The sequence below is a fragment of the Narcine bancroftii genome, chromosome 4 (genome assembly GCF_036971445.1).
Source record: "Narcine bancroftii isolate sNarBan1 chromosome 4, sNarBan1.hap1, whole genome shotgun sequence".
Lineage (NCBI taxonomy): Eukaryota > Metazoa > Chordata > Chondrichthyes > Torpediniformes > Narcinidae > Narcine > Narcine bancroftii.
In genome coordinates, this window is record NC_091472.1 from 186833967 (window position 1) to 186858455 (window position 24489).

The window sequence follows — 24489 nt, forward strand, 5'->3', positions numbered from 1 at the left end:
GAGGGTGTAAGAGTAATCAAAATATTCTTGTTTTTCCCCATCCTTTCCTTTTCATGTACCCCCTTTTAAATTACTTGATTGAAGATGACTCCACTCACCTCCAACAGTACGTTTGTAGCATGGTTTTATTGTTTACCTGTCAGATGAAATATTATCTGTTATCTATTGTCCACTTTCCAAATTGATGTGAAATCTGCAATGTCCTTTGAGATCTCTTCATTTAAGATGTAATCATTCAAGAGGGCGTGGCAAGAAGGCATAGAGTCTAGACGTGTAATCTCAACCTCTCTGGCCAGACTTTTAAGAATCTGTTTTTAACTCTTTGTTTTCAGGTTTAACTTTTTTAAAACTTAGTTTAAAGTATCAAGGAATTGTTATGGCTATTAATGATAAAAAAAATTAAACCTCAAGAACAGAAGAAACTACATTTTCGGAGTGTTGAAGATTTAAAGCCTAAACAGTCTGCACCAACTTCAGGTTTGCTTTCTTTCAAGCCTAAACCACAGAGATTGCCTGTGGGAGCTGAAAAAATGACTACTACTCACCAGGAGAAGGACATCGCTGGAATTACCCGTTCTCAGGAGGAAGGTGCGTGTGCCCCCGATGTGGATCCTGATACTGGCAGCCTGCCGACTTTAACGGAGGGAGCACGCAAGAAGATGACTCCATTGCTTGAAATACCCCAGGATATACTCCAATCTGAATATTTTGGTCTTTTTTGTGAGTTTTTGAAGCAACAACGGGTTGCGGGGGGAGAACAGCGTCGACCCCCTGAGGAAGTCGGGGTGCCGTCGCTGGGAGTCCAGACCCGCAGTAAAACTGTTAAACTGCCCATTGTTGAGATGCAGCAGGAGCTGCAGTTACCTGGTTCTGCCACTACGCAAGAGAAAGCAGGGCTGAGCTTTTCTGAATGACAATGTAAACAGCTAAGCCTTAACATTCAGCCTATGCTGAATGAAATGTCTCAGAGGCTCAGTTTGGAACTGGATACAGTTAAAATCCATGTGGAAGCATCTTGAGGATTTTAAACAATTTCAGGCTGCTTTGAAATGTCAACAACAAGTGGCTTCTAATACAGAAAAAGTGTTGGAGGTGGAAGAATCCGTTAAAGAATTGCGAGAACGTGAGAAGGAGTTAGAGAGGAAAGTAGATTATTTGGAGAATCAAAGTAGAAGGAATAATGTGAAGATTGTTGGTTTGCCAGAAGGTATGGAAGGACAAGATCCTCTTAATTTTTTTTACCAAATGGTTTCCACAAATACTGGGGCAGGAATTTTTCTCTGGAGGTCTGGTATTGGAAAGAGCTCATAGAGCCTTAAGAAGAAGACCTCTGCCTGGTCAACCACCGAGACCCGTGATAATACGATGTTTGAATTATTTGGACAGAGAAACGATACTTCGTTTAGCAGTGCAAAACGCGAGACAACGACAAGCTCCGTTAATGATTCAGAATAATAGAGTTTTATTCTATCCTGATTTGAGTCGAGGTTATTCAGCGTCGGCGTCGATTTAATCCAGTTAAAGAAGTTTTGTGGCGTAAAGGTTATAAGTCTACTTTTCGCTATCCGGTAGCGTTGAAGGTGTTTTGTGGAGACTTTCAATCTCGGTTTTTTGAGAATGAGCGTGAACCAATGATTTTTGCTGACTCGTTGCCAGATGTAAGAGGACAAAGACGTAGCCCACCATTGTCTCCTAAAGAAAAATCTGGTTGTTCTGGAAATGGAAGAAACAGCAGAAATGGGAATGGAAAGAGTCCATTTCCTTGAAATGGGGTCGCTGAGTCTGGAATTTCTTGGATGAATAGAAGAACTTTTTTATTTTTACTTTCTTTTTATGTCATTATGATATCTTGCTGTTATTCTTTGTTTGGCTGGGGAGGGAGAGATTTGCTCTATGTTCTACTAGTCATCAGCCACTGGTGGGTGATCCACACCCAACTTTTATTTAGGGATTACTACCTTTTGGTAGTTTTTTTTTTCTTTTTATTTTTTTTAAATTTTCATTTTATTTAGACTTTAATTTGTGGTTTATTTTTCTCCTATTGGAGGGCCTATTTACATTGATCTGTGTCTTTATATATTGATATTAGTTTTTAGTAATATTAGTGGATATGTCAAAGTTGAAGTTTACTACTTTTAATGTTTGGGGTTTAAACAGTACGATTAAGCGTATTTTTATCAAGTTCGATCTTTGGTAAAACATGTGTTCGGTAGAGATATGATTTTACCTGAAATGATTAAATTTGAGACTTTTGGCATAATGAGATGAAATATTGTTTAATAATGGAAAAAATTGCATATGCTTTGCGGATAACTATAGTTTTTTTATTAATAGGTGGTTGTTATATTCAGAATATTTACATTTTGATTTATATTGACTAGATTTTAATATGTAAGCCTTTCTTTATTTTTTTCTTTTTTTTCTTTATGGCTCTCCTTAGGCGAGTTGGCTGAAATGGGGGGGGGGGGTCTTTCCTTTTTAATATATATAAAATATAACGTTCATGCTTTGTTTATTGTTATACATGTTACTTATTATCTGTATTTTGAACGAATAAATAAAGTTTTTTTTTAAAAAAGATGTAGTCATTCAAGCTAGTGCTACCTTTATTGTGAGCTAATAAATGGTGATTTCCAGCAATCTGTGCATGAACTGATTATCAGTGTGGTTCCTTTCCTGCAAAGATATGGACTTGCTTGCGTTTCAAACGGTACACAATCCAATAAATATAGGAAAAGGCATTGTAAGTGAATTTATAGGTCATTGGTGATGCACAAAAAGTAACCTTCCAGGCAAGACTGGAATTGTGCTATTGTTTGAATGGCATCTAGCTGTTGCTCAAAGCCCTGTGGTTGAAGCTTTACTCAGCCTGCATGTTTTTATTTTTGCTGTTGTTACATTGAATATTGTCTATTCAAACATCTTGTGTATTTTTTCCAGGGCATTTAGTGGCATTTTCTCAAATCTGCTACTTGTACTAGACTCTCAGGCAAGCCACCAACTGGCTGCAAAACAAATCTCGTGATGCATTCATGACAAATCTGATTCTGGTTGCATTAAATTTGAAATAAACCTACTAAGAACTTGCTTAATACTGTCTACCAATACTAATAGACTATTCAGAGACTTGTTTTCTTGCAGTCCTGCACAATTACTATCCTATCTCAGTTATTCAGTGATGCCTTTTAGTCATCTTGGAACCCTTAAATTTGATGTTTTTAAGTGGAGTCCATGACAATTTGGTAAGATTCCTTTGCAATTGGAATATGGATCCTATTGGGGCACGTTGTGGTTGAATAGTACTTTGCAAAAATAATGTTGTATTTGTTGCACTGATGACAAGTGAACACCTCTGCATGTTATTGAGTCACAGTATGGATTGCTTGTATTTAATCAGAGAATTAAATGGACCAAGATCAATTGCTTTAAAGTAATTGAATTGTCTTGACCCAATGATTACTTGATAGAGATCGTGGCGTACGTGGGATAGAGCTCGATCTGGTTACAACAGTTGTTGATCTCAGTGGTGTTAGAGAGGTTACTGTGGTGTTATTTGTAGTATGTTTCCTTGCATGGGGTAGAACAGCAGAATCTAATAAAATTTGTATTTGATAGCCTCTTCAGACTCAAGGATGCATATGGTTCAATAGCAGTGTGTTAGAGATGGTTACTAATTTTCCTGATTTGTTCTTTGTCAAACCTGTTCAAATAAAAGCCTAAAGGCAGTCTTTAAAATCATTTGAAGTTTGTGTCATCTTGTTCAGAGGATATCATATTTCAGGAGATGGCTATTGCTATAGGCAACTGTGTTGACTATTAATTGTTCCCTTTCTGATCAGATTACTTGAACTTGATGACTTGTTTTTAAAAGATAGAGGACGTGGGTTTAGGGGGAAAGGGGAAAAGATTAGGGGGAACTTCTTCACTGATAGTGGTGCAAGTGTGGTACTGGGACCATTGTTGTTTCTCATCTATATAGACCATTCAGCCGGTCAATTCTGTTCATTATTTAACAAGATTATGACTGATCTGCTTACTTTAACCATATTTTCCTGCTCTGTGCCCAAGTCCCTTGGATCCAGAAACCTATTGATCTCTGCTTTGAACAAAGTTGATAATCCACCGCAGCCCTTTGTGAATGAAGACATTTTTCATCTTGGTCCTATCTGGCCTACCCCTTTTGTGACTGAGACCTTGCGTTTAATATTTATTGAGTTCTAAGAAGCTTACTATAGCGTTCTGTCACCTTTTCCTTTTTATAAATTCTAAAGACCAGAGGCTTGATCTACCTAATCTCTCCCTGATTCTACTGTAATTGGAGTAACGATGAATCCATTCGAATATTTTCCCTTTGCTTTATTCTTCATTTAATTTTGCACCTCATTATTTCAATTCTATTACCAGAATATGAAACTATTCTAACGTCTATGCTTCATCTCTGCATCATTTCAATACTGTAGGAAATTGTGTTACCCAAAATATTCACCTGTATTTAATTTGGTGTATGATTAAATGCACACTGCAGATTTTGCTTGTAAATTGTAGGAAGCGTTTAAGCCTAACTAAAAGCGCAAGTTCAGCAGTTTGCACAGAAAAAAGCAGAGGCATTTTAATTTGAACTAGCATGTCATGAATTGATGGAGGCTTACTTATGCATTTCAGCACCTAACTCCTAATATAAAAACCCAGTGAAGATGGGGAAGAGTCATTGCCAGGTCCTTGAACACTTTAACCAAATGGTGGTTGAGACAGAATCTTTATAAGAGGAAATGTGAATAAGCTTTCTCTCTCACAGAGACAACAGGCCATTTAGACCCACGATTAAATGTTGCCCAATTTACACCCCATTAACCTACATCCCTGGAATGTTTTGAACGGTGGGAGGAAACAGGAGCCCCCAGAAAAAACCCACGTAGACACAGGGAGAGTGTACAAACTCCTGGTGACAACTTGAACCCCAGTCCTGTCCTGATGGCTGGTGCTGTAGAAATGGGCAATAGAATTTTGTTCTAACCATAGAACATTACAGCACAGAAACATGCCCTTTCAGTCCTTCTAGTCTCTGCCAAACCACTTTTATACCTAGTCCCACTGATCTGCCCCAGTCGCTAGCCCTCCATACCTCTCCCATTCATGTACCTGACCAAATTCTTCATAAATGTTAAAACTGAGTCTGCATTCACCACTTCCAATGTCTATAACGCCTCCAGTCTTGGTGTCCTCTGCAAACTTGCTGATCCAGTTTATCAATTATCATGCCAATCAATTATATAGATGAGAAACAACAATGGTCCCAGTACCACACTTGCACCACTATCAGTGAAGAAGTTCCCCCTAATCTTTTCCCCCTAAACCCATGTCCTCTGGTTTGTATCTCACCTGTCCTCTGTGGAAAAAGCCCATCTACATTTACTCTGTCTATCCCCCTCATAATTTTAAATGCCTCTATCAAATCTCCCCTCATTCTTCTACTCTCCAGGCAATAGTCCTAACCTGTTTGACTCTTTCCTGTAAGTCACTTCCTGAAGTCTGAGCAACATCCTAATAAATCTTTTCTCCACTTTTTCTATCTTTCCTTTAGTCAGATGACCAAAACTGCGCACAATACTCCAAAGTTGGCCTCTCTAATGTATTATGCAACTTTGAACATAACATCCCAACTCCTGTACTCAAATACTTTAATTTATATGCCAAAAGCTCTCTTTACATCACTTTCAGGGAATTATCTATTTGTATTCCCAGATTCCTCTGTTCTACCGCACTTCTTAATTCCTTACCATTTATGCCGTGTATGCCCTTGGTTTGTCCTTTCAAAATGCAACATTTTGCACTTGCCTGCATTAAATTCTATCTGCCACTTTTTAGCTCATTTTACCAGCTGGTCCAGATCCCTCTGCAAGTTTTGAAAACCTTTTTGCTGTTCACAACAGCTCCAATCTTGATGTCATCTGCCAACTTGCTGATCCAATTTACCACATTATCATCCAGATCATTGATAAAGATGACAAACAACAATGGTCCCAGCACTGATCCCTGAGGCACACCACTAGTCACAGGCCTCCAATCTGAGAAGCAATCTTCCACCACTAATCTCTGGCTGTTCCTGTCCAGCTATCATTGAATCCAGTTCACTACTTTATCATGAATACCTAGCGTTTAAACCTTCCTGACTAAATTCCCATGTGGGACCTTGTCAAAGGCCTTACTGAAGTCCATGTAGACAACATCCACAGCCTTTCCTTGTCAACTTTTCTAGTAACCGCCCTGAAAAAATTCTAAAATGTTGGTTAAAAATGTGATCTACCATGCACAACAAAACAATGGAATAACATGAGCTACCCTCCAATATTCTGGCACCACATCCATGACCAAAGACATTTTGAACATTTCTGCAAGAGCCCCTGCAATTTCTACAAAAGCCTCCGTCAAAGTCCGAGAGAGTTTCCTTGGGGATATATCCACCCTTATTTGCGTTAAACATTTTCTCCTTGTTAATCTGTATAGATTCCATGACCTCACTGCTTGTTTTACTTACTTCCCATGACTGCCTGTTTTCTGAGTAAATACTGAAAAGGAAAAAATTAAGACCTCCCTCATCTCTTTTGGCTCCATACAAAGCCGACCTCTCTGATCTTCAAGGAGACAAATTTTCTCCCCTACTATCCGTTTGCTTTTAACATACCTGTAGAGACCTTTCGGATTTTCCTTCACATTGTTTGCTAAAGCAACCTCATGCCTTTTGGCCTTCCTGATTTCTTTAAGGTTTTTCTTGCATTTTTAATGCTCCTCAAGTACCTCGTTTGCTCCATGTTGCCTAAGCCTGATATACTTGTCTGAACCAGATCCCCAATATCCCTTATACCTGCTAACTTTGCATTTAATCCTGACAGGAACATGCAAACTCTGCTCTCAAAATTTCACCTTTTGAAGGTTCTCCGTTTACCTTGCACATCCTTGCCCAAAAACAATTTGACCCAATCTATGCTTTCTAGGTCCTTTGTCAATTCCTCAAAAATGGCCTTTCTTAAAATTAGAATCTCAACCTGAGGCTCAGATCTCTCCATAATTAATTTGAAACTAGTGGCATTATGATCACTGGACCCCAATTTTCCCCCTCACATACTCTGTAACCTGTCCTATCTCATTCCCTAATAGGAGACCCAGTATTGCATGCTCTCTGGTTGGTACCTCTTTACAGTAGTCCCCTCTTATCTGTGGGTGATATGTTCCAAGACCCCCCCAGCGGATGCCTGAAACCACAGATAGTACCAAACCCTATATAGGGTTTGTGCTGCCTAGTTTCCACGATATGTTCTGTGAAATTTTGTGCTATGCAATGTTGATGCTGTGCAAACACTATATTATGTACATAACAAATCTATACGAGATACTGCAGTGGACCTGTGAACTTTTTATTTGTAAGTAGGGATCAGTGAGGGAGCTGATACAGGGCTGTGGGCAAGAGTAGGGCAGTGAAATCTGTGTGGGGACTGACATGGGGCTGCGGGCAGAGAGGGGGTCAGTGGGATTGCTGCAGGCAGAGAAACCACGGATAAGGGGTATCTCTCTCTCTCTCTCCATATTTGCTCTTCCAATTCTCGATGACTATAGAGCAATCTATAATGCAACCCCATGAGTGTAGTCATACCTTTCCCAGTTCTCAGCTCCACCCATATAGACACTGTTGACAAGCCTCTGGTCTGTCCTGACTGAGCACAGCTGTGGTATTTACCCTGATGAGCAACTCCACTCCTTCCCCTTTTATCTCTTCTTCGCCTCTCTCCCACCCCTGCCCCGTTATATCAAGTCTGAAGCAACGGAAGGCTGGAAAATTGAGCTGCCAGTCCTGCCCCTCCTGCAACAAAATTTCACTGGCCACAATGTCATAATTCTATGTGCCAGTCCATGCTCTAATCTCGTCTGCGTTTCCTGCAATACTCATTGCTTTGAAATGGATCCACCTGAGAACATTTCCACTACATATGACTGGTTAGCTTCTAATGTTGCATGAAATTTTTACATCATCTTTTCCCTCCTCCACTCTTCCACCTACTCTGGTTTCCTGCCGCCTGCAAATCTAGTTTAACCCCTCCCCCCTACCCCCGAATGGCACTCGCAAACCATCCCACAAGGATATTAGTCCCTTTCCAGTTCCAATGCAAAATATCATGACAGAAAAGGCCCCATCTTCCCTGGAGGAGAGCCCAATGATCCAGAAACCTGAAGCCCTCCATCCTGCACCATGTCTTTTGCCATGTGTTGACCTTCATTATCCTCCTCTTTCTAACCTCACCAGCATGTGGCATAGGTAGCAATCCTGAGATCACTACCCCGGTGCTCCTGCCCTTCAACCTAGCACCTAACTCCTGAGCTCTCCTTCAGGACCTCCTCACCCTTTCTACCCACGTCATTGGTCCCTACATGGACCATGACATCTGGCTGCTCACCCTTCCTCCTGAGAATGCCGTGAACCTGATCTCGGACCCTGGCATCAGCAAGGCAATATACCATCCGGGATACTTGATTTCTTGCACAGATTCTCTTCTGTGTCCCTATGGATCTCCTATCACTACAGCTCACCTCTTCTCTTCCCTTCTTAGTCGCAGGATCAATTTCCATGCTAGAGACCTGATCGCTGTGGCTTATTCCTGGTAGGTCCCCCCTGCCCCCAACAGTATCCAAAATAGTATACTTGTTATTCAGGAAAATGGTTACGGGGTGCCCTGCACTGCTTACCTCTTTCCCTTTCCCTCTCCTGACTGTCATCCATCTACTCTCCTGCTCCCTCCTAGGTGTTATAGTGTCCCTGTATCTCCTGTCTATCACTCCCACTGCCTCCCAAATGATCTGGAGTTCATCCAACTCCAGTTCCTTAATTCTGTTTGTCAGGAGCTGCAGCTGGATGTACTTCTCACAATGAAGTTGTCAGGGATACTGCTGGCTTCCCTGATGACCCACATTCTACAGGAGGAGTATTCCCTGCCATTTTCCACTATATGACTAGAGGAAAAAAATGATATATAAAACCTGCCCTTACCTGTGCCTACCTGCTGAATCCTTTTTGTTCCTCGAAGAGGGTGGCCCTTGCTTCAACACCTGCTCTACCACCTCAGCCTCTATTTGCCGAAGCCTGTTGAGCCAAAGACTTTCCCACTGTGACTCAGCCTGCTCTGCTACACAGTCCCTCACTATTATAGTGATGTTTGGGCCACCTGACCTTGATTGCCCTGTTGTGTGTGCACGTGTGTATACACCCAACCATTGGTTATCTATCTTTCCGTCCGATGAGCATAGCATTACTTGAGCTTCTCCAGCACTTTTGTCTATTACATTGCAATCACAGCATCTGCAGACTTTCCTGTTTAATTGCAGTTTGTTAAATTTAAATGTACAGTGAAACCCTGTTTATAATGCAATTGTTTGGGCCCATAAAATGTCATCGTGGAAAACAGCAAGGTTGTGATAAATCGGAGTTACTTGTATGGGCAGTGAGAACATCATCAGCATTGTGGAAGCAGGTTGCTTTTGGCAAATTGTTCATTCTCCATTTTGGCGGAATCCCTGTCCTACCTGCATCACTTGGGCATCTGCTCCCTACCGGAGCAGAACAGTCGGCAGCTGTACAAGCTGAGGGCACTGGCCACGTTGGAAGAGAGTGTACTGCTGCCAGTCCACAGCCTGGCCATGCTGTGCCTGGACTACGACCCACTGTGCCTGGACTACGACCCACTGTGCCTGGACTACGACCCACTGTGCCTGGACTACGACCCACTGTGCCTGGACTACGACCCACTGTGCCTGGACTACGACCCACTGTGCCTGGACTACGACCCACTGTGCCTGGACTACGACCCACTGTGCCTGGACTACGACCCACTGTGCCTGGACTACGACCCACTGTGCCTGGACTACGACCCACTGTGCTGCGACTGCTGCCTGTGCTGGCAGCTGCAGACCATCCCAGCTCTTGGCTTCGACTAGCAACCGCCAATATGCGCGACTCTGGCTGACCTGTGGGGCCACGCTCCCATCATTCGCTGGCCTGCCACAAGCCCTGGATCAGGGACCAGTCGCCTCAGTGGGTGTCGGTGGTTGAGGTCCAGACGGTGTACGTCAGGTGCTAAGCGACAGCTTAGGCCAATCAGCAGGTCTGATGACTCATCTCGTTGTATCCGAATTCGTGTTAAAATCAGGGTTTCACTGCATTAACAAAATTTAGGCATGCTTCAGAGTTTATTGTTAAAATACTTTTTTGTGAGAAATTGACTAAAAACGTTTTCCTCTCCTTCACACAGGAAGTCAGTGCAGTGGCACTTCCCTTGACACATTACTTGCACTCCTACAAACAGAAGGAGCAAAGATTGAAGAGGAAACAGAGGTAAATTTCTCATTCAGTTTGTGTAAATTATTTTGCTCAGTGAACATCAGTCTGCAATTCTGTGTCATAGCATCTTAAAACACAACTCATTTGACAAGAGTTGGTGTCCTTGTGATAGAGGAGACTGTTTTTTGAAAGTTGTGCTTCCATTGACAAATTAGCTATTGACTTTTCATTTTGGTGCTGTCCAATGTTCAAATCCAGGTGAGTGAGCTTCCATCTGTATCATTCACTGTTCATAAACTAAATGGAGAAAAAGTGATTTGTTTCTAGCACTGTCTTACTCTTCAAATGAAGTATTATTTCTACACATTTGGTTGCCCTCGCCCCCACACCAAATCTGTGCCTTGTTGAAAATGTATGGCTCTCCTAATGTCAGTTCTGATGATGGTGGTTCCCTTTGATTCTGTCAGCAGATGCTGTGTGATCAAAGTAGTTGTAGCATTTTGATATTTTGGATTTCGCAGTATCTATAATGTCTTTTTTTTTATTATTATTGATCGATTGCTTTAATCTTTTTTAGATCATGGCTCAAGACTTTCTAGATGGTGAAGTACCCTTGGAAGTGTTTATTGAGCAATATCCAACAAAGCGAAAACTAGCACATCAACGACGGGTAAAAATTGAGAAGCTGCAGGAAATGGTCATAAGAGGGCCAAAGTTAATGCAACCATGGGTACCCCAGTCTCAAAAGCAATCTGAGCCAGCACAAACAACTTGGAATTCCAATTCTGCAGACTCCACCACTCCCACTGTTGTGCCTCGGAGGGTTCCACCAGTACCACCACATCAAGTTGGAGCCTCTCCCACTCCTTTTACAAGTGCAGCCCTGGGAGCAACATCAGTATCGCCTTACCCTGTTCCTTACCCTCCCATCCCACCAAGATCGGGGAATGCTCCTCCAAATTTTGCATCTGCACTCCAATACAGACCACCATATCCTCCACCTGCTACTCCAAAATCTGGACCACATCCTCCTCAACCAGGTTTTATTTTCCAGTAATGCTGCAAAATGGGTTGCAGTGCATAGATACTTCTTTCAGTGTTCAGTGTCTGATGTGTATGTGATCTGCATTTCTTTTGAGGGAGCATAATGTTTATTGATAGACTGCAGATCAGAAGTTTGCACCTAAGTGGCATCATTTTATTAAGAATTTCTTAAAAGCTGCTTGCAGCCACAAAGTTCTATTTTGTGAAGCATTTTGGATGGAAGACAAAATATTATGGGGCCTTTCTGTAATTCTGAATCTCAACTTGTGGAATCCATTGCACTTTTTTTTTTGCAGCAACTGCCACAAAAATACAAATGCTGAAACAAGAAATTGATTGTAATGTACTAGTCAATTATAAACAAGGTTTATAGAAATGTATTTACTGAATCACAATTTAAACTTATTGAAAAATATTATTTTCTCCCTTTCTAAATACTGTGACAGACAGATATTGCATATAAATGTAGCTTTTATAGAATTGCTATTTGAATTTGGAGTTTCTGGGTCTGAGGTTTCTGCCTATTGGGTACACTTTTCATAATTTATTTTTTACAGTTATGTCTTGCTTTGAAGGAAATGATTTCATTGTTTCATTTACTGAATCCTCATCATCTCACTAAATTCTAAAAAATAGCTTTGAGTGTCTTGTATGCACCCCTAAAAAATAACTGTTCTTGTGATTTTTTTAAAAATATTGTGACACATTTGATTTCTACCCTTTCAAAAATGCCTCTCAAGAGTTTCTTGGTTTAATTAAAATAGGCAGTTGATCTTTAGCTGTTTATGCTCCCTACTAGAGAAGGCGATAGAGTAACTCCAGGATTTGTAAAGTGTATTCCTTCTTGGGAAACAAGTGGCATTTCAGAAATTGAAAAAGGCTGGATGAAGTACATTTTAAGTATTTCATTACAATGTAGGGAGAGTGGTAGGCTGTTTAATCTAACAAATAGCTTCATAAAGTTGTCAGTGTTTGGGGGGAAAAAAAGGTATTCTACAGCTACACTGTGGGCCTGCTTTCAAAAAGATTGCTGGATTTCATTTAATTGGAATAATGAAACAAATGCATTAAACTTCTGAATGTCAACAGATAAAAATTAAGTGGATAACTTCAATGTGCATTTGGGGTGAAAGAAAAATGAAAACAAGGTTTTTTTTAAATTGCATATTTTTATGTTGCATATTTCTCTCCTTTGTATCTGCATATTTAAACAGTCCTATTTAGGGTTCAAAACAGAAGGACGACATTATTTGCAAGCTCAAGTGTCACCTGTGGCTGTATGTTATGTGCCTTACGAGGGATGGGTGGAAATGTTTTGCATAAGTTTTCACATGTTTGTTCGAGGATGGAGTGTTGCGGCTAATCAAAATATTTGACTTGTTTTAAAGTACATCAAAATTTTGATTAAACAACTAATCACTTAAAATTAAATTTAGTTGGTGGCAAGATGGCTTGTGCAAAAATGCACTACTGCAAATGACTGAGGCTAAAACTTTCTTTCAGTTTCCTATTGCAGTTCTTTTCCATATTTGTCAATTCAAGACTTTGGTCAAGTGATTTAAAAATATTTCGCTCTACAGTTATGGAGATTTACTTTTGAGTACATTGTTTGTTGGATGACTTTGTTAAATTAAGCTACCTGGAAAGGGCCTGTAGATTACCTCCCCTACAGTTCCTTGCTCATCAGTAACTAAAATAATTTTTATAATAATTGACTCTGCCTACCGCACTCCAATTTCAGATATTTGACTAAAATGTTTAATAGTACATTTGTAAAGTCTTGTAGTTCATGACAGCTGTTACTAATGTAGCGGTGAGCTGAAAAAGTTACCTCAATATTTTAATCATGTTCTATTAATAAAGTGTATTGTTCTATACGCACTTTCTTGTGTCTTTACTTTCAATTCTACACTGTGAAAGGTTGTCTCCACTGTGTGAATTAATATTTGATATGCTAAATTCAAGTAAAGTTTTATTTGAGTACCCCTCCTGTCTTCTCTTTGGCTTGGCTTCGCGGACGAAGATTTATGGAGGGGGTAAAAAGTCCACGTCAGCTGCAGGCTCGTTTGTGGCTGACAAGTCCGATGTGGGACAGGCAGACACGATTGCAGCGGTTGCAGGGGAAAATTGGTTGGTTGGGTGTTGGGTTTTTCCTCCTTTGCCTTTTGTCAGTGAGGTGGGCTCTGTGGTCTTCTTCAAAGGAGGTTGCTGCCCGCCAAACTGTGAGGCGCCAAGATGCACGGTTTGAGGCGTTATCAGCCCACTGGCGGTGGTCAATGTGGCAGGCACCAAGAGATTTCTTTAGGCAGTCCTTGTACCTTTTCTTTGGTGCACCTCTGTCACGGTGGCCAGTGGAGAGCTCGCCATATAACACGATCTTGGGAAGGCGATGGTCCTCCATTCTGGAGACGTGACCCATCCAGCGCAGCTGGATCTTCAGCAGCGTGGACTCGATGCTGTCGACCTCTGCCATCTCGAGTACCTCGACGTTAGGGATGTAAGCGCTCCAATGGATGTTGAGGATGGAGCGGAGACAACGCTGGTGGAAGCGTTCTAGGAGCTGTAGGTGGTACCGGTAGAGGACCCATGATTCGGAGCCGAACAGGAGTGTGGGTATGACAACAGCTCTGTATACGCTTATCTTTGTGAGGTTTTTCAGTTGGTTGTTTTTCCAGACTCTTTTGTGTAGTCTTCCAAAGGCTCTATTTGCCTTGGCGAGTCTGTTGTCTATCTCATTGTCGATCCTTGCATCTGATGAAATGGTGCAGCCGAGATAGGTAAACTGGTTGACCGTTTTGAGTTTTGTGTGCCCGATGGAGATGTGGGGGGGCTGGTAGTCATGGTGGGGAGCTGGCTGATGGAGGACCTCAGTTTTCTTCAGGCTGACTTCCAGGCCAAACATTTTGGCAGTTTCCGCAAAGCAGGACGTCAAGCGCTGAAGAGCTGGCTCTGAATGGGCAACTAAAGCGGCATCATCTGCAAAGAGTAGTTCACGGACAAGTTTCTCTTGTGTCTTGGTGTGAGCTTGCAGGCACCTCAGATTGAAGAGACTGCCATCCGTGCGGTACCAGATGTAAACAGCGTCTTCATTGTTGGGGTCTTTCATAGCTTGGTTCAGCATCATGCTGAAGAAGATTGAAAAGAGGGTTGGTGCGAGAACACAGCCTTGCTTCACGCCATTGTTAATGGAGAAGGGTTCAGAGAGCTCATTGCTGTATCTGACCCGACCTTGTTGGTTTTCGTGCAGTTGGATAATCATGTTGAGGAACTTTGGGGGACTGTAGTAAAACATTAACTGGTTCTCTATATTTTATTTTGAAGGACTAGCTCTTAGATTAAGCATTAGTTAATTATCATGGTTTTTAAAAAATACAGGTACACAATCCTTTATCTGGAACCGTTGGGGGACAGTGTGTTCCGAATTTTGGATTTTTCCGGATTTCGGAAAGCCAGATTTAAGCCCACCCGAATTGTGCTGTGGTATCCACTCCCAGCACCTTCCAGTCGTGCTGCCATCTTCCTCTCCCCCTCGACTCACACTGCCGGTCTCTCCCCACTTGCTGGATTTTGGAGCTTTCCGGATTTTAGATGCCCAGATAAAGGATAGTGTACCTGTAATTGTAAAAATCGTGAGGTACAGAAATTTGGTTATAAATAACACATTCCCATTCTCACTGGAGCTTCATGTTAAATTCCCAACTAGTACATTTATAAGAACTTTTTGTATTAGTCATTCTGTGTATTAAAATATTGCTTTATTGATTTCCATCTTTAAGACATTCAGGTGCTACCAATTCATTATAATCCCCGCACAGTCAAAACATTTGTTATCCATATCTTTGCACCTTTTGGCAAAAAGTGTTTCAAAAATTCTTGGAATATACTAGTTGTAATGGGAGTTAATTTTTAAAGAAACATCTTTATTGAAGTAGGGAATACCTACTGTTTCCTTTCAAAGCCTTCTCAATTGTAACCATTCTAATATCAAGGTGCTGAAAGAATGTTGTTGCATGTGATGCTCTAGTAATTGTATAAAGCTTTGGTTGGAATGGAGCAGCAATGCTAATAAATGCACTGCATTTATTGAATCTACCCATCTTTTGAATACCTATTGTTTTTGCTAGAAAACTAAATGCTAATTATTTAATGCTGTAACTATAATGATACTACAATTTATTTAGTTTAAATCAAAAATGAAGAACTTAGCATGTGCTGCATTTTGTACCAAAGGCATTCTATTGTCTTTAGAATCTGAAACTCTTGGATCATTTTTCTTTGCTTGATCATGGTTGAAAATAGGATATTGAAACTATTGTGGTTGACACAAGTAATCAATCAAACTGGGTCTTATAAAGGCTGTGAAATTGCTCATTACAAATACTGATTGCTCTTGCTGAAACTTGTGTTACAGATTTCTGTGTTACAGATTTCTGTGTTATTTATTGGCCTACGTGTTGTATGGTTTTATGTTTAAAAAGTGACAGTTTGCCTTAGAGAGCCAAGGTGAAGGTGGAGTGCTGAGAGAGTGGGAGACGGACTGAGCATGTGCAGAAAATGAAAATAATTTCTGGACATGGAGGATAAACCACCACTGGGTGGTACTGTGGAGTGGAAGAAGGCCCAGAGCATGAGTCATGGTCTGGAGGACAGTTTAGAATGTTGGGATTTCAAAAACGATGAACATTCCGAAGGCAGCCAGAAGAATCCGGACCAAGCCAGTTGTTCCACTCTCGGCAAGCAACACAAGACGACTTCGAATTTTGTGCTCTCTCTCCTCTCTCAAAGATCTTTTGGCTTCAGTTTACCAAACAAACTGATCTTTGTTTGATCTTTGCTTCGGTTGAGATCGAAGTTTTGTGAGTCTTGTGTGTTTTGTGTCTAAGTTTTTCTGTGGGCTGGTTGGAAATATAACTTTGACTTTAATTACATATGTTATATTTAGGCTGGGGAATTTATTAGCTTTAGACTGTAATAGAAATTTCCATAGCAACCAGTGGGCATTGTTATAAAAGGGGGGGATTTTGAATTGAAGTTTGAAGGTGAATTTTTTTTGTTAATAAAGTAATTGTTCATCTTTACCCCTGTGTGATATGCCTTCTTTGTGGTTGCTGGTTTGATCTTGTAACACTTGTGATGGATATTTTTGTCTGTTGTGAAGATTCATGAAAATTGTAAATGCTGCATCTTTCACAGGAATATTTTTGTGTGCTCTTCATCTCTTAAACCAGTACCAAGTCCAAGCCACAAACACTAACGATTTGATTTCAACTTTTATTTATACAGAACCCGTAAAGAAACAAGGTATGAAACTTTGTGGATCTAATAAATGAGCAGTTCAGGCTTGGTGGAAGGTGGCTATTTGTGATTACTAAATCTAATGAAGCAGGACTATTTTAAAAGTAACAATTGAAAGGGATTTATCACAAGTTCTGTGTCCAAACTTGGAGCAAGGAATAAGAGTTGAAAAGACGAATGATAACCAATGGATGGATTAGATCATGTACAGCAATGCAGGGGCAGAATAAGAAAAGACATGGAGTGAATGACTGGTCAAGAGAACCAAGGAAAACCGTTTCTATAATCCATGCTACAAGGTTGAGTTACTGTCTTATGAGCTTTGCTTGATGTTCCTGAAAGGAATAAATCTTGTGTTTGCATGCTGATGTTCAGTTTAAGATTTAAGGGCAAAGAATGGTTAAATATTATTGGGCAACTAAATTTGTATCAAAATGGTGATGTGACCTGACTGTCATGAATAGGATAAAGAGAAGAAAAAGTGGATCTAATGAATGAAGCATCACTTCTGTGAAGATGATTGAACAAATTTGGGAATGGTGAGAGGGGTAGTATTGATGGATAGTGAGGTGTAGAAACAAGTTCCTAGTGTTCGAACACGAAGAATGAAATGTGGCTATGCATAAAGGGGAATTCCTGTTGAAATGAGAATGCTCAGGTGTTCACCCAACAATGGTAAGGGCAGTCATGCCCACTAACCTGGATTTGAACATTGGACAGCACCAAATCAGCAGTAGGTGTGACCCACCTGGGTAAAACCTTTCCTACTCTATTTTTAAGACCAATAGTTTGAATTTTTTTGCATTTGTAATACATTTTTTGAATATTTATAAATTTTCAAACTCCAATAGATTCCAGTAATCAATCGCAAATTAAGTTATCAATTATATTACAAAATTCGCCGTTGAGTCTGAGCCATTTTTCCCCTTCTCTCCCCCCTCTCCACACTCAACAGACCACAGTTGCACACAACATTCAAGACGCCCACAACAAAGGTAGGGAACATTTCAGGCTGGCACCCAGGATGTTCTATTTTGCTTCACTTGATTGGGATGGAATGGACCCGCTCCTCCCTCAGTAGGATAGATGGGGAAGGCAGGGCAGTGAGATACGCAAGTCCACACTGTAACTGTGCTCCTATGAAATTTAAATATAGTTGCCAAATTTTTAGCAAGGTGTTTTCTTTTTCTCAAGTTACAAGTAATTTTCTCCAGGGGAACAGCTATGCACTTCCTGGCCATTGCCAATGTGATCATTCCAAATTGGATTTGGAATTTGGCCAGCTTCATCTTCAGCCTTGTGTCCATCATAGGAACAGCTCTGGGTCCTGTGGGAATTCTTTACCTATGATTTTCAAGGGCTTGGCCTCGTTCCACCCAAAAGGATCTCACCTTGATACATGTCCAGGTGGCATGCACAAAGGTTCCTGTCACAATGCCACATCCTCCACTTCAATCACCCTTCTTGACTGTCTAATTAGGACATTTTCCCATCTGTCCATTTTATTATAAAGTTTTTTTTAGCTTAAATCTCTGACCAGGTTCTTCTCCATCCTTCCCATGGCCTTTAGGGTGTCTTGCCAAGACCATCTTGCCTCCCTCATGCCTCCCAGCTTTTCCCTGCTTTCTCTTCCTGCTGCCGCCTCCAACCTTTCACGTCCCTCCTAGATGGATTAATTGCTGGATCTGTCTGTTGTCACAGGGCTGATGTCTACCACGTCCTCTCTCAAGTCGTTCCTGCCCCCTTTCACATTCCACTCCCAGGCATTATTTTCTCACCCTCATCAGGGAGAGGGGTGCTACACACCCTCCCCAAGGCTTGGACCTCTATATGGGTCCCTTGCCTCCCGGCAACCAGTTGGAAACCAGGTCGCCTCTCCGCCCTGGGTCGGTCTCACCTCATTGCTGCCCTCCTGGGTGAGCGCTTGCCACATTCTGTGGGTCGCACTTCTGTCATTGAGATCCCCTGGACTTTGGTCCTGGAATCAGTGTCGCCATCTTGGGCTCCAGGCGGGCTGGATCAAGTGCTGGCAGTTGCTCCTACCTTACTGGCTGCTTTTATTTGGAGTTTTTCCTCCCCAATTTTGTCAGATAGGGACCTTCATCTATTTTTAGCGTTTGTACTTTTTTAAAAACTTTTTTTGGTCAGAGAGCTCTAGGGGTCAATGTCCCACTGCTCCCTCCTCATCACATGACCTCTGCATTTGTAATACTGTTTGTTCTGTTACATTGTTACAAATAATTGAAAAATGTATGATTATTGTATATTGTGGAGCCATTCATGCAACAGTCGAAATGTTCACCATGGACCTGAATTTGTGTGCGTTGAATGAATGAAAATGCTGTTTTCGCCATTCATGAGTGAATGGAAAAGACATTCAGTTAACAAATTCTGCTAATAGTAGAATTGTTGTACCTATTTTGTTCCTTTTTATGCCTCAGCTTCATTAGGAATTCATTCTCAATGTTTAATACAAGATGTGTACATAATGTTTAGGATAAAGATGCACTTTTTTTTCCTTTTTGCCCCTGTGCTCCATTTTAAAATTTGCAACCTAAACAATTCATGTGATTAATAAAATCTGGAATGTGCCCTTTAAAGGATATTTGTATACATTTTGGTTTGACATTGTAGAACTTGCAGCTCTTTTTATACACAGTCCCCTCATTTTAGGGCATCATAATATTTGAGACGTAGCAATGGTATGTATATTAAAGTAGACTTGTTTAGTACTTTATGGCATATCCCTTGCAGGCAATGAATGCTTGAAGTCTGTTGTTCATAGACATTGGCATGTAATGAGTATCTTCTGTGATGCTCTGTCAGGCCTCTACTGTAGCCACCTTCAGCTCATGCTTGTTTCAGGGGCTTGTCCCATTAGGTTTTCTGTTCAGACATGGAAGACATGCTTGATTGGATTTAGATTGGGTGACTGACTTGGCCATTCACGAATTTTCTGGTTTTTGGCTTTGAAAAACTCTTGTTGCTTTAGCAGTATGTTTGGGATCATTATCTTGCTGTAGGATGAAGAACCGTCCCATGAGTTTGGAGGCATTTGCTCGAACTTAGGCAGATGTTTTTTATACACTTCAGTGAATTCATTTTGCTACTTGATGCACTATCAATAACTCCAAAAGATGAAGTTATGTAAATCTGATCGGCTTTTATTAGCAATAGAATGGAGGCATATCCATGCTGATCGACTGTCCTGAACTGGGGAGGGGGCTGTGGAACTGTCACCCTTATTCAGGAATCTGTGGGAGGAGCTGTGCCCAGACAGGTAAATACACATAGTGGTTTACCACACTACTGCCATCAGCAGTTACATCCTCAGTGAAGATAAGTGTGGCAGCCGTACATGCCCAGGCATGTTCCCACCATGTTTTACAGATGAGGTGGTATGCTTTGGATCTTGAGCAGTTCCTTATGTCTCCACTCTTTTCAATTGCCATCACTTTGATGCAGGTTAATCTTGGTCTGTCCAGAATTCTGCAGTTTTTTAAATATTTGGCAAAGTGTTTAGTGGCGAACTAGTGGTTTGCATCTTGCAGTTTACCCTCTATTTCTGTTCATGAAGTCTTCTGCAGACGGTCGTGATTGACACATTTTTCTGAAAATTTTATTTTTGATTTTACAATATAGATCAATCTTCCCCTTTTTCAGAGCATTTGTATCGTGTCTTTGCCCCCTTCCCTCCCAAATTAACAAAAGCAAACATGCATTAATTACTGAGAATAACAATACAAATACATTAAAACAAAAAAGAGAGATTAGATTTTGGTGGGGGAGGGGATTTGGAGGTTCTCGACTGGGCCTCAGCTATTTCCTCAATCTTGGCATTCTGTGACTGGTGTGAGCAGACTATCCACTGTTCCTTTTAAAGAAAGGCATTGGTAAGTTTAATCACACCTGTGTTCCAATGTACCACAAGTATGGTTGCCACGCCTCAACGAACGTGTCATACCTCCTCCTCAGATTATAGGTCATTTTCTCCAGGGGAATACAGCTCTGCATCTCCATGTTCCATCATGCGGTTCTTAGCTGGGAGTCCGATTTCCAGGTAACTGCTATACATTTCCTGGCCACCTCCAAGGCAATTTTTACAAATTGAATTTGGTATTTGGATCGTCATTCTACCCCTGGAACTTTCTCCAGAATATCCCCAAATTCTACCCAAAAGAGTCTCACCTTGATGCATAGCCAGATTGAATGTACAAAGGTTCCTGTTTCCACGCCACAGCTGAAGCACAATTCTGAAATCTCTGACTTGTGCAATTTTTGTGGCATGAGGTTGAGCTGGTGCAGGAAATGAAATTGCACCAGCCTATAACTAGCATTAATGACGACTGTCATGCTGTCCGGACATAGGTCGGACCAGTGCCCCTCCTGGATGGCTGTTCCTAATCATTGTCCCATTCACATCTGCCTCCTGAAGAGTGTTTCTGATCTGTCAGAGAGGCATTTGTGATTTTTCTTTAGGCTCTTTAACACAGCTGCTAAAGAGCAGGAAATTTTCTGCTCCAGTGGCAGTGTGTTTTTATAAAGTTGAGTTCCCATAATTTTTCCACTTGGACTCCGACGCATTTTTACAGAGCGGCTGCAGTGTAGAATAACCATAGCCACTCCATAAGAAACAGCCCTAATGAATATGACAAACTCAGAATAATTCTGAAGTTTCTGTGTATATATTTTTAAAAATTTAATTAGAAATCTGTCATTAGTGGAGGTTCTCCTTGGCTCACCAGATCTCACCAGAATGCTCTTTCTTAATGTTGTTCCAAACAGTTGATTTAAGTAATCCAAATGTTTGGGTGACGACTCCTATTGTTTTTTTCTGGGTTTTTAGCCTCATAATGGCTTCTTTTACTCTCCTTGGCACAATGCTGGTCCTAGTGTTTAAAAATGGCAACTATAGACTCTAAAGGTGATTAAAAGCTTAGAAGCAAGCCTAACTCTCTTATACCTCTTGAGTTCTCACAAACACCTATGAAGCCAAATGTCCCAGACATTATGGTGCCCTGGTATGAGGGAACGATGTATTTAAAATGTATACAAATAATCTTGAATAACCTCTTCAGTGTGCACTTTGATTGTTTGATTACAAATTTAAAACTGGAGCACAGCAGCAAATAAAGGAAAAAAAATACATTATGGAGGGCACTGTTCCAAAACTTAAACTCTGTCATCAGATCTGGACTTGAGTGGATTTAGGATCTACAGTTCAGGCCTAGGGATGAGAAAATGGTTTAGTTTCTTCTACCTCGGCAACTGTTTTGGGGATCCATTGTGTAAGTGTATACATCAGTGGTTTTCAAACTTTCTATCACATACCACCATAGATTATTTGTGATTAGTAAGGGATTGCTTAAGGTGGTATGTGAATGGGGAAAAAAGTTTAAAAACCCTGGGATACAAGGACAAAATCAAACTATTCCACCTGATCAAAGAGTGTGGGAACCTTTAATTTTAAAATATCCTGTTTTATGTTGAAAATGAATTTTTCTACCTTTTTGGCTGGGCCCTGCCTGCTAACAGGCCTCCCCAACCAGTCATAAGAAATGGGGGCAAGATATTCTTAAGTTTCAGGTTGAAATAGGAGACCATATAACCACTTACAGCACAGAACAAGCCAGTTTGGCCCTACTAGTCCATGCCGTAACAAATCCCCACCCTCCTAGTCCCACTGACCAGCACCCGGTCCATACCCCTCCAGTCCTCTCCTATCCATGTAACTATCTAGTCTTAAATGTAACCAATGATCCCGCCTCGACCATGTCTGTCGGAAGCTCATTCCACATCCCCACCACCCTTTGCGTAAAGAAATTTCCCCTCATGTTCCCCTTATAATTTTCCCCCTTCAGTCTTAAACCATGCCCTCTAGTTTGAATCTCCCCCACTCTTAATTAAAAAAGCCTATCCACGTTTACTCTGCCTGTCCCTTTTAAAATCTTAAACACTTCTATCAAGTCCCCTCTCAATCTAAACATCCATGTTTAGAAATTCCTCAGTTTTCTGAAACTTAAAATTTGATTCCGATTTGAATGCAGACTATCATTATATATGTATTCACAATGGTTAGGTGAATGTTATTTCTGTATCCAGACCACCTGAGAATCCAGACTTCTTGAACTCCTGGTTTCTGCATGCATGCATGAGTGCCACAGTTGCACCGCTGCAACAAGTTTTTTTAATACTTTTAAATGGGGGGGGAGGAAATGTTTCATGAATGACTATCAAATTTTACCTGTTCTCTTTAAATTTGAATTTTAAAACTACTGCCCGAAATCCAGACAGACCCATCCCTGAGCCATCTAGATTGTAGGACTTTGACTTTATTTAGTTTTCGAATTTTTAACATTGTACAGAGACTCCTTCAGTGGTAGATAGGACTGAGCAATCTCCAATTTTTCCCTGGGCTTTCTACTGCAGGTCCTAGACATTGGAAGACCTTATGAAAGTTGATGCAATTATCTAACAAAACTTGAATGAGCACTTTTGGTGATGTAGAAGCTCACAGAAAAACAGCATTTGACTCTGGGGCTCTTCAATTAAAGACATAAAGCTTTGGTTAGGGGCAAGTTTCAAGATGGTAGGTGGAGTGGGAACTAGATCTTTGGACGTCTGTAACTGAAGGTAAGATTGCCACTGGATAAGGGAAAGAAAACTGATAATCACTAAGCCAGAGTATGAGCTGCTTGGATCATTTGGGATCTTGATCTTCAGATAAGGAAAAAATGTGAGATTTGATAGATTTGAAAATTTGAATAACATGAGCCACTAGAATGCACAATCTGGGTAACATTTTTGGATGAGCATAGTTTAGGCTTAAAGCAGATGAAAAGTTAATTTGTTTGTGAATTCATAAGCAGAAGCTGTGAAAGCGCAGGCAACCAGTGTTGGAGAAATGAATGCGATTGTGGAGATCAAAGTTGCCTGCTAAAATTTAGCAGCATTCTTTTGATACTTTCTTTAGATTAAGTAAAAGGACAGGCTTTCTACAAGTCTTGACTGGAAAACTGAAGTATGGCAGTGGTTTTTTTTGTATGATTTGAATTCTAACAGTTAATGCATTTCCAGTCATTTTGTCAAAATTTTTGAACTTGTGATCCGCAAGTAAAACTCCAATAGTCAGGCAAACTTGGGATTTTGGTGCCAGATTAGATCACGGAATTATTTCTACTAATAGCTGAACAAATTCTTTGAATTTTTTCAACAATGTTGCATGGTGTTCACAGTGACGTTGGGAGATTTCAGCTGGTGACCCACATGCTTCAGATAGAGTAGTTGCTTCGGTACAGTGGCACCCTATTCACACGAGGCTGGTTACAAACCATTAGTGTAGGTACTGTAACAAATGCTGAAGATCTGCATTTCATGTAGCATCAGTAGAAAAACAGCTAATGTTTCCAGTCAAATGACCTTGTTCTGATTAAAACATCTTTTATTGCAGGGGGAATGATGGAAGACCATGTCTAAACAGACTTAGTCTGTTGGTGTGGGAGGAGGAGAAGAGAACCTTATCTGTGCTCTAGGTGGGAGAAGAAAAGTAAAGGAAATGTAGTTGAGTGTGGTGGCAATTACAATAAAGGTGAAACCTTGGCCAAGGAAAAGAGATTATTGTTAAAATCAAAATTTAACCATAGAGAAAGGGAAGGATTACTTCATTTAAATATGCTTTGGTGTTTTCATTGTGCCCCAAGCAGATAGAAAAGTTGTGAAATCAGAGTATAAAAAAAATTAGTCCAATATTGGCAAATGCAGACACTGTCTGCCCAAAGTCATATGCAAGATGTTCCAATATAAAGGTCTGTGGCCACTGCATCGGA

The 24489-nt window shown here is 40.8% G+C and overlaps 1 protein-coding gene across 1 annotated transcript in view; it reads left to right on the forward strand.

Annotated features, from left to right (window-relative positions):
* LOC138761315 (vacuolar protein sorting-associated protein 37B-like) overlaps positions 1-13245 on the forward strand; it is a 38177-nt gene extending 24932 nt beyond the window's left edge. Inside the window, exons 3-4 of the mRNA XM_069933219.1 lie at positions 10296-10378; positions 10902-13245. Coding sequence (XP_069789320.1) covers positions 10296-10378; positions 10902-11381 — 563 coding nt within the window. The 3' untranslated portion in view covers positions 11382-13245. The remainder of the gene's footprint in view (positions 1-10295; positions 10379-10901) is intronic.
* The last annotated feature ends 11244 nt before the right edge of the window (positions 13246-24489 follow it).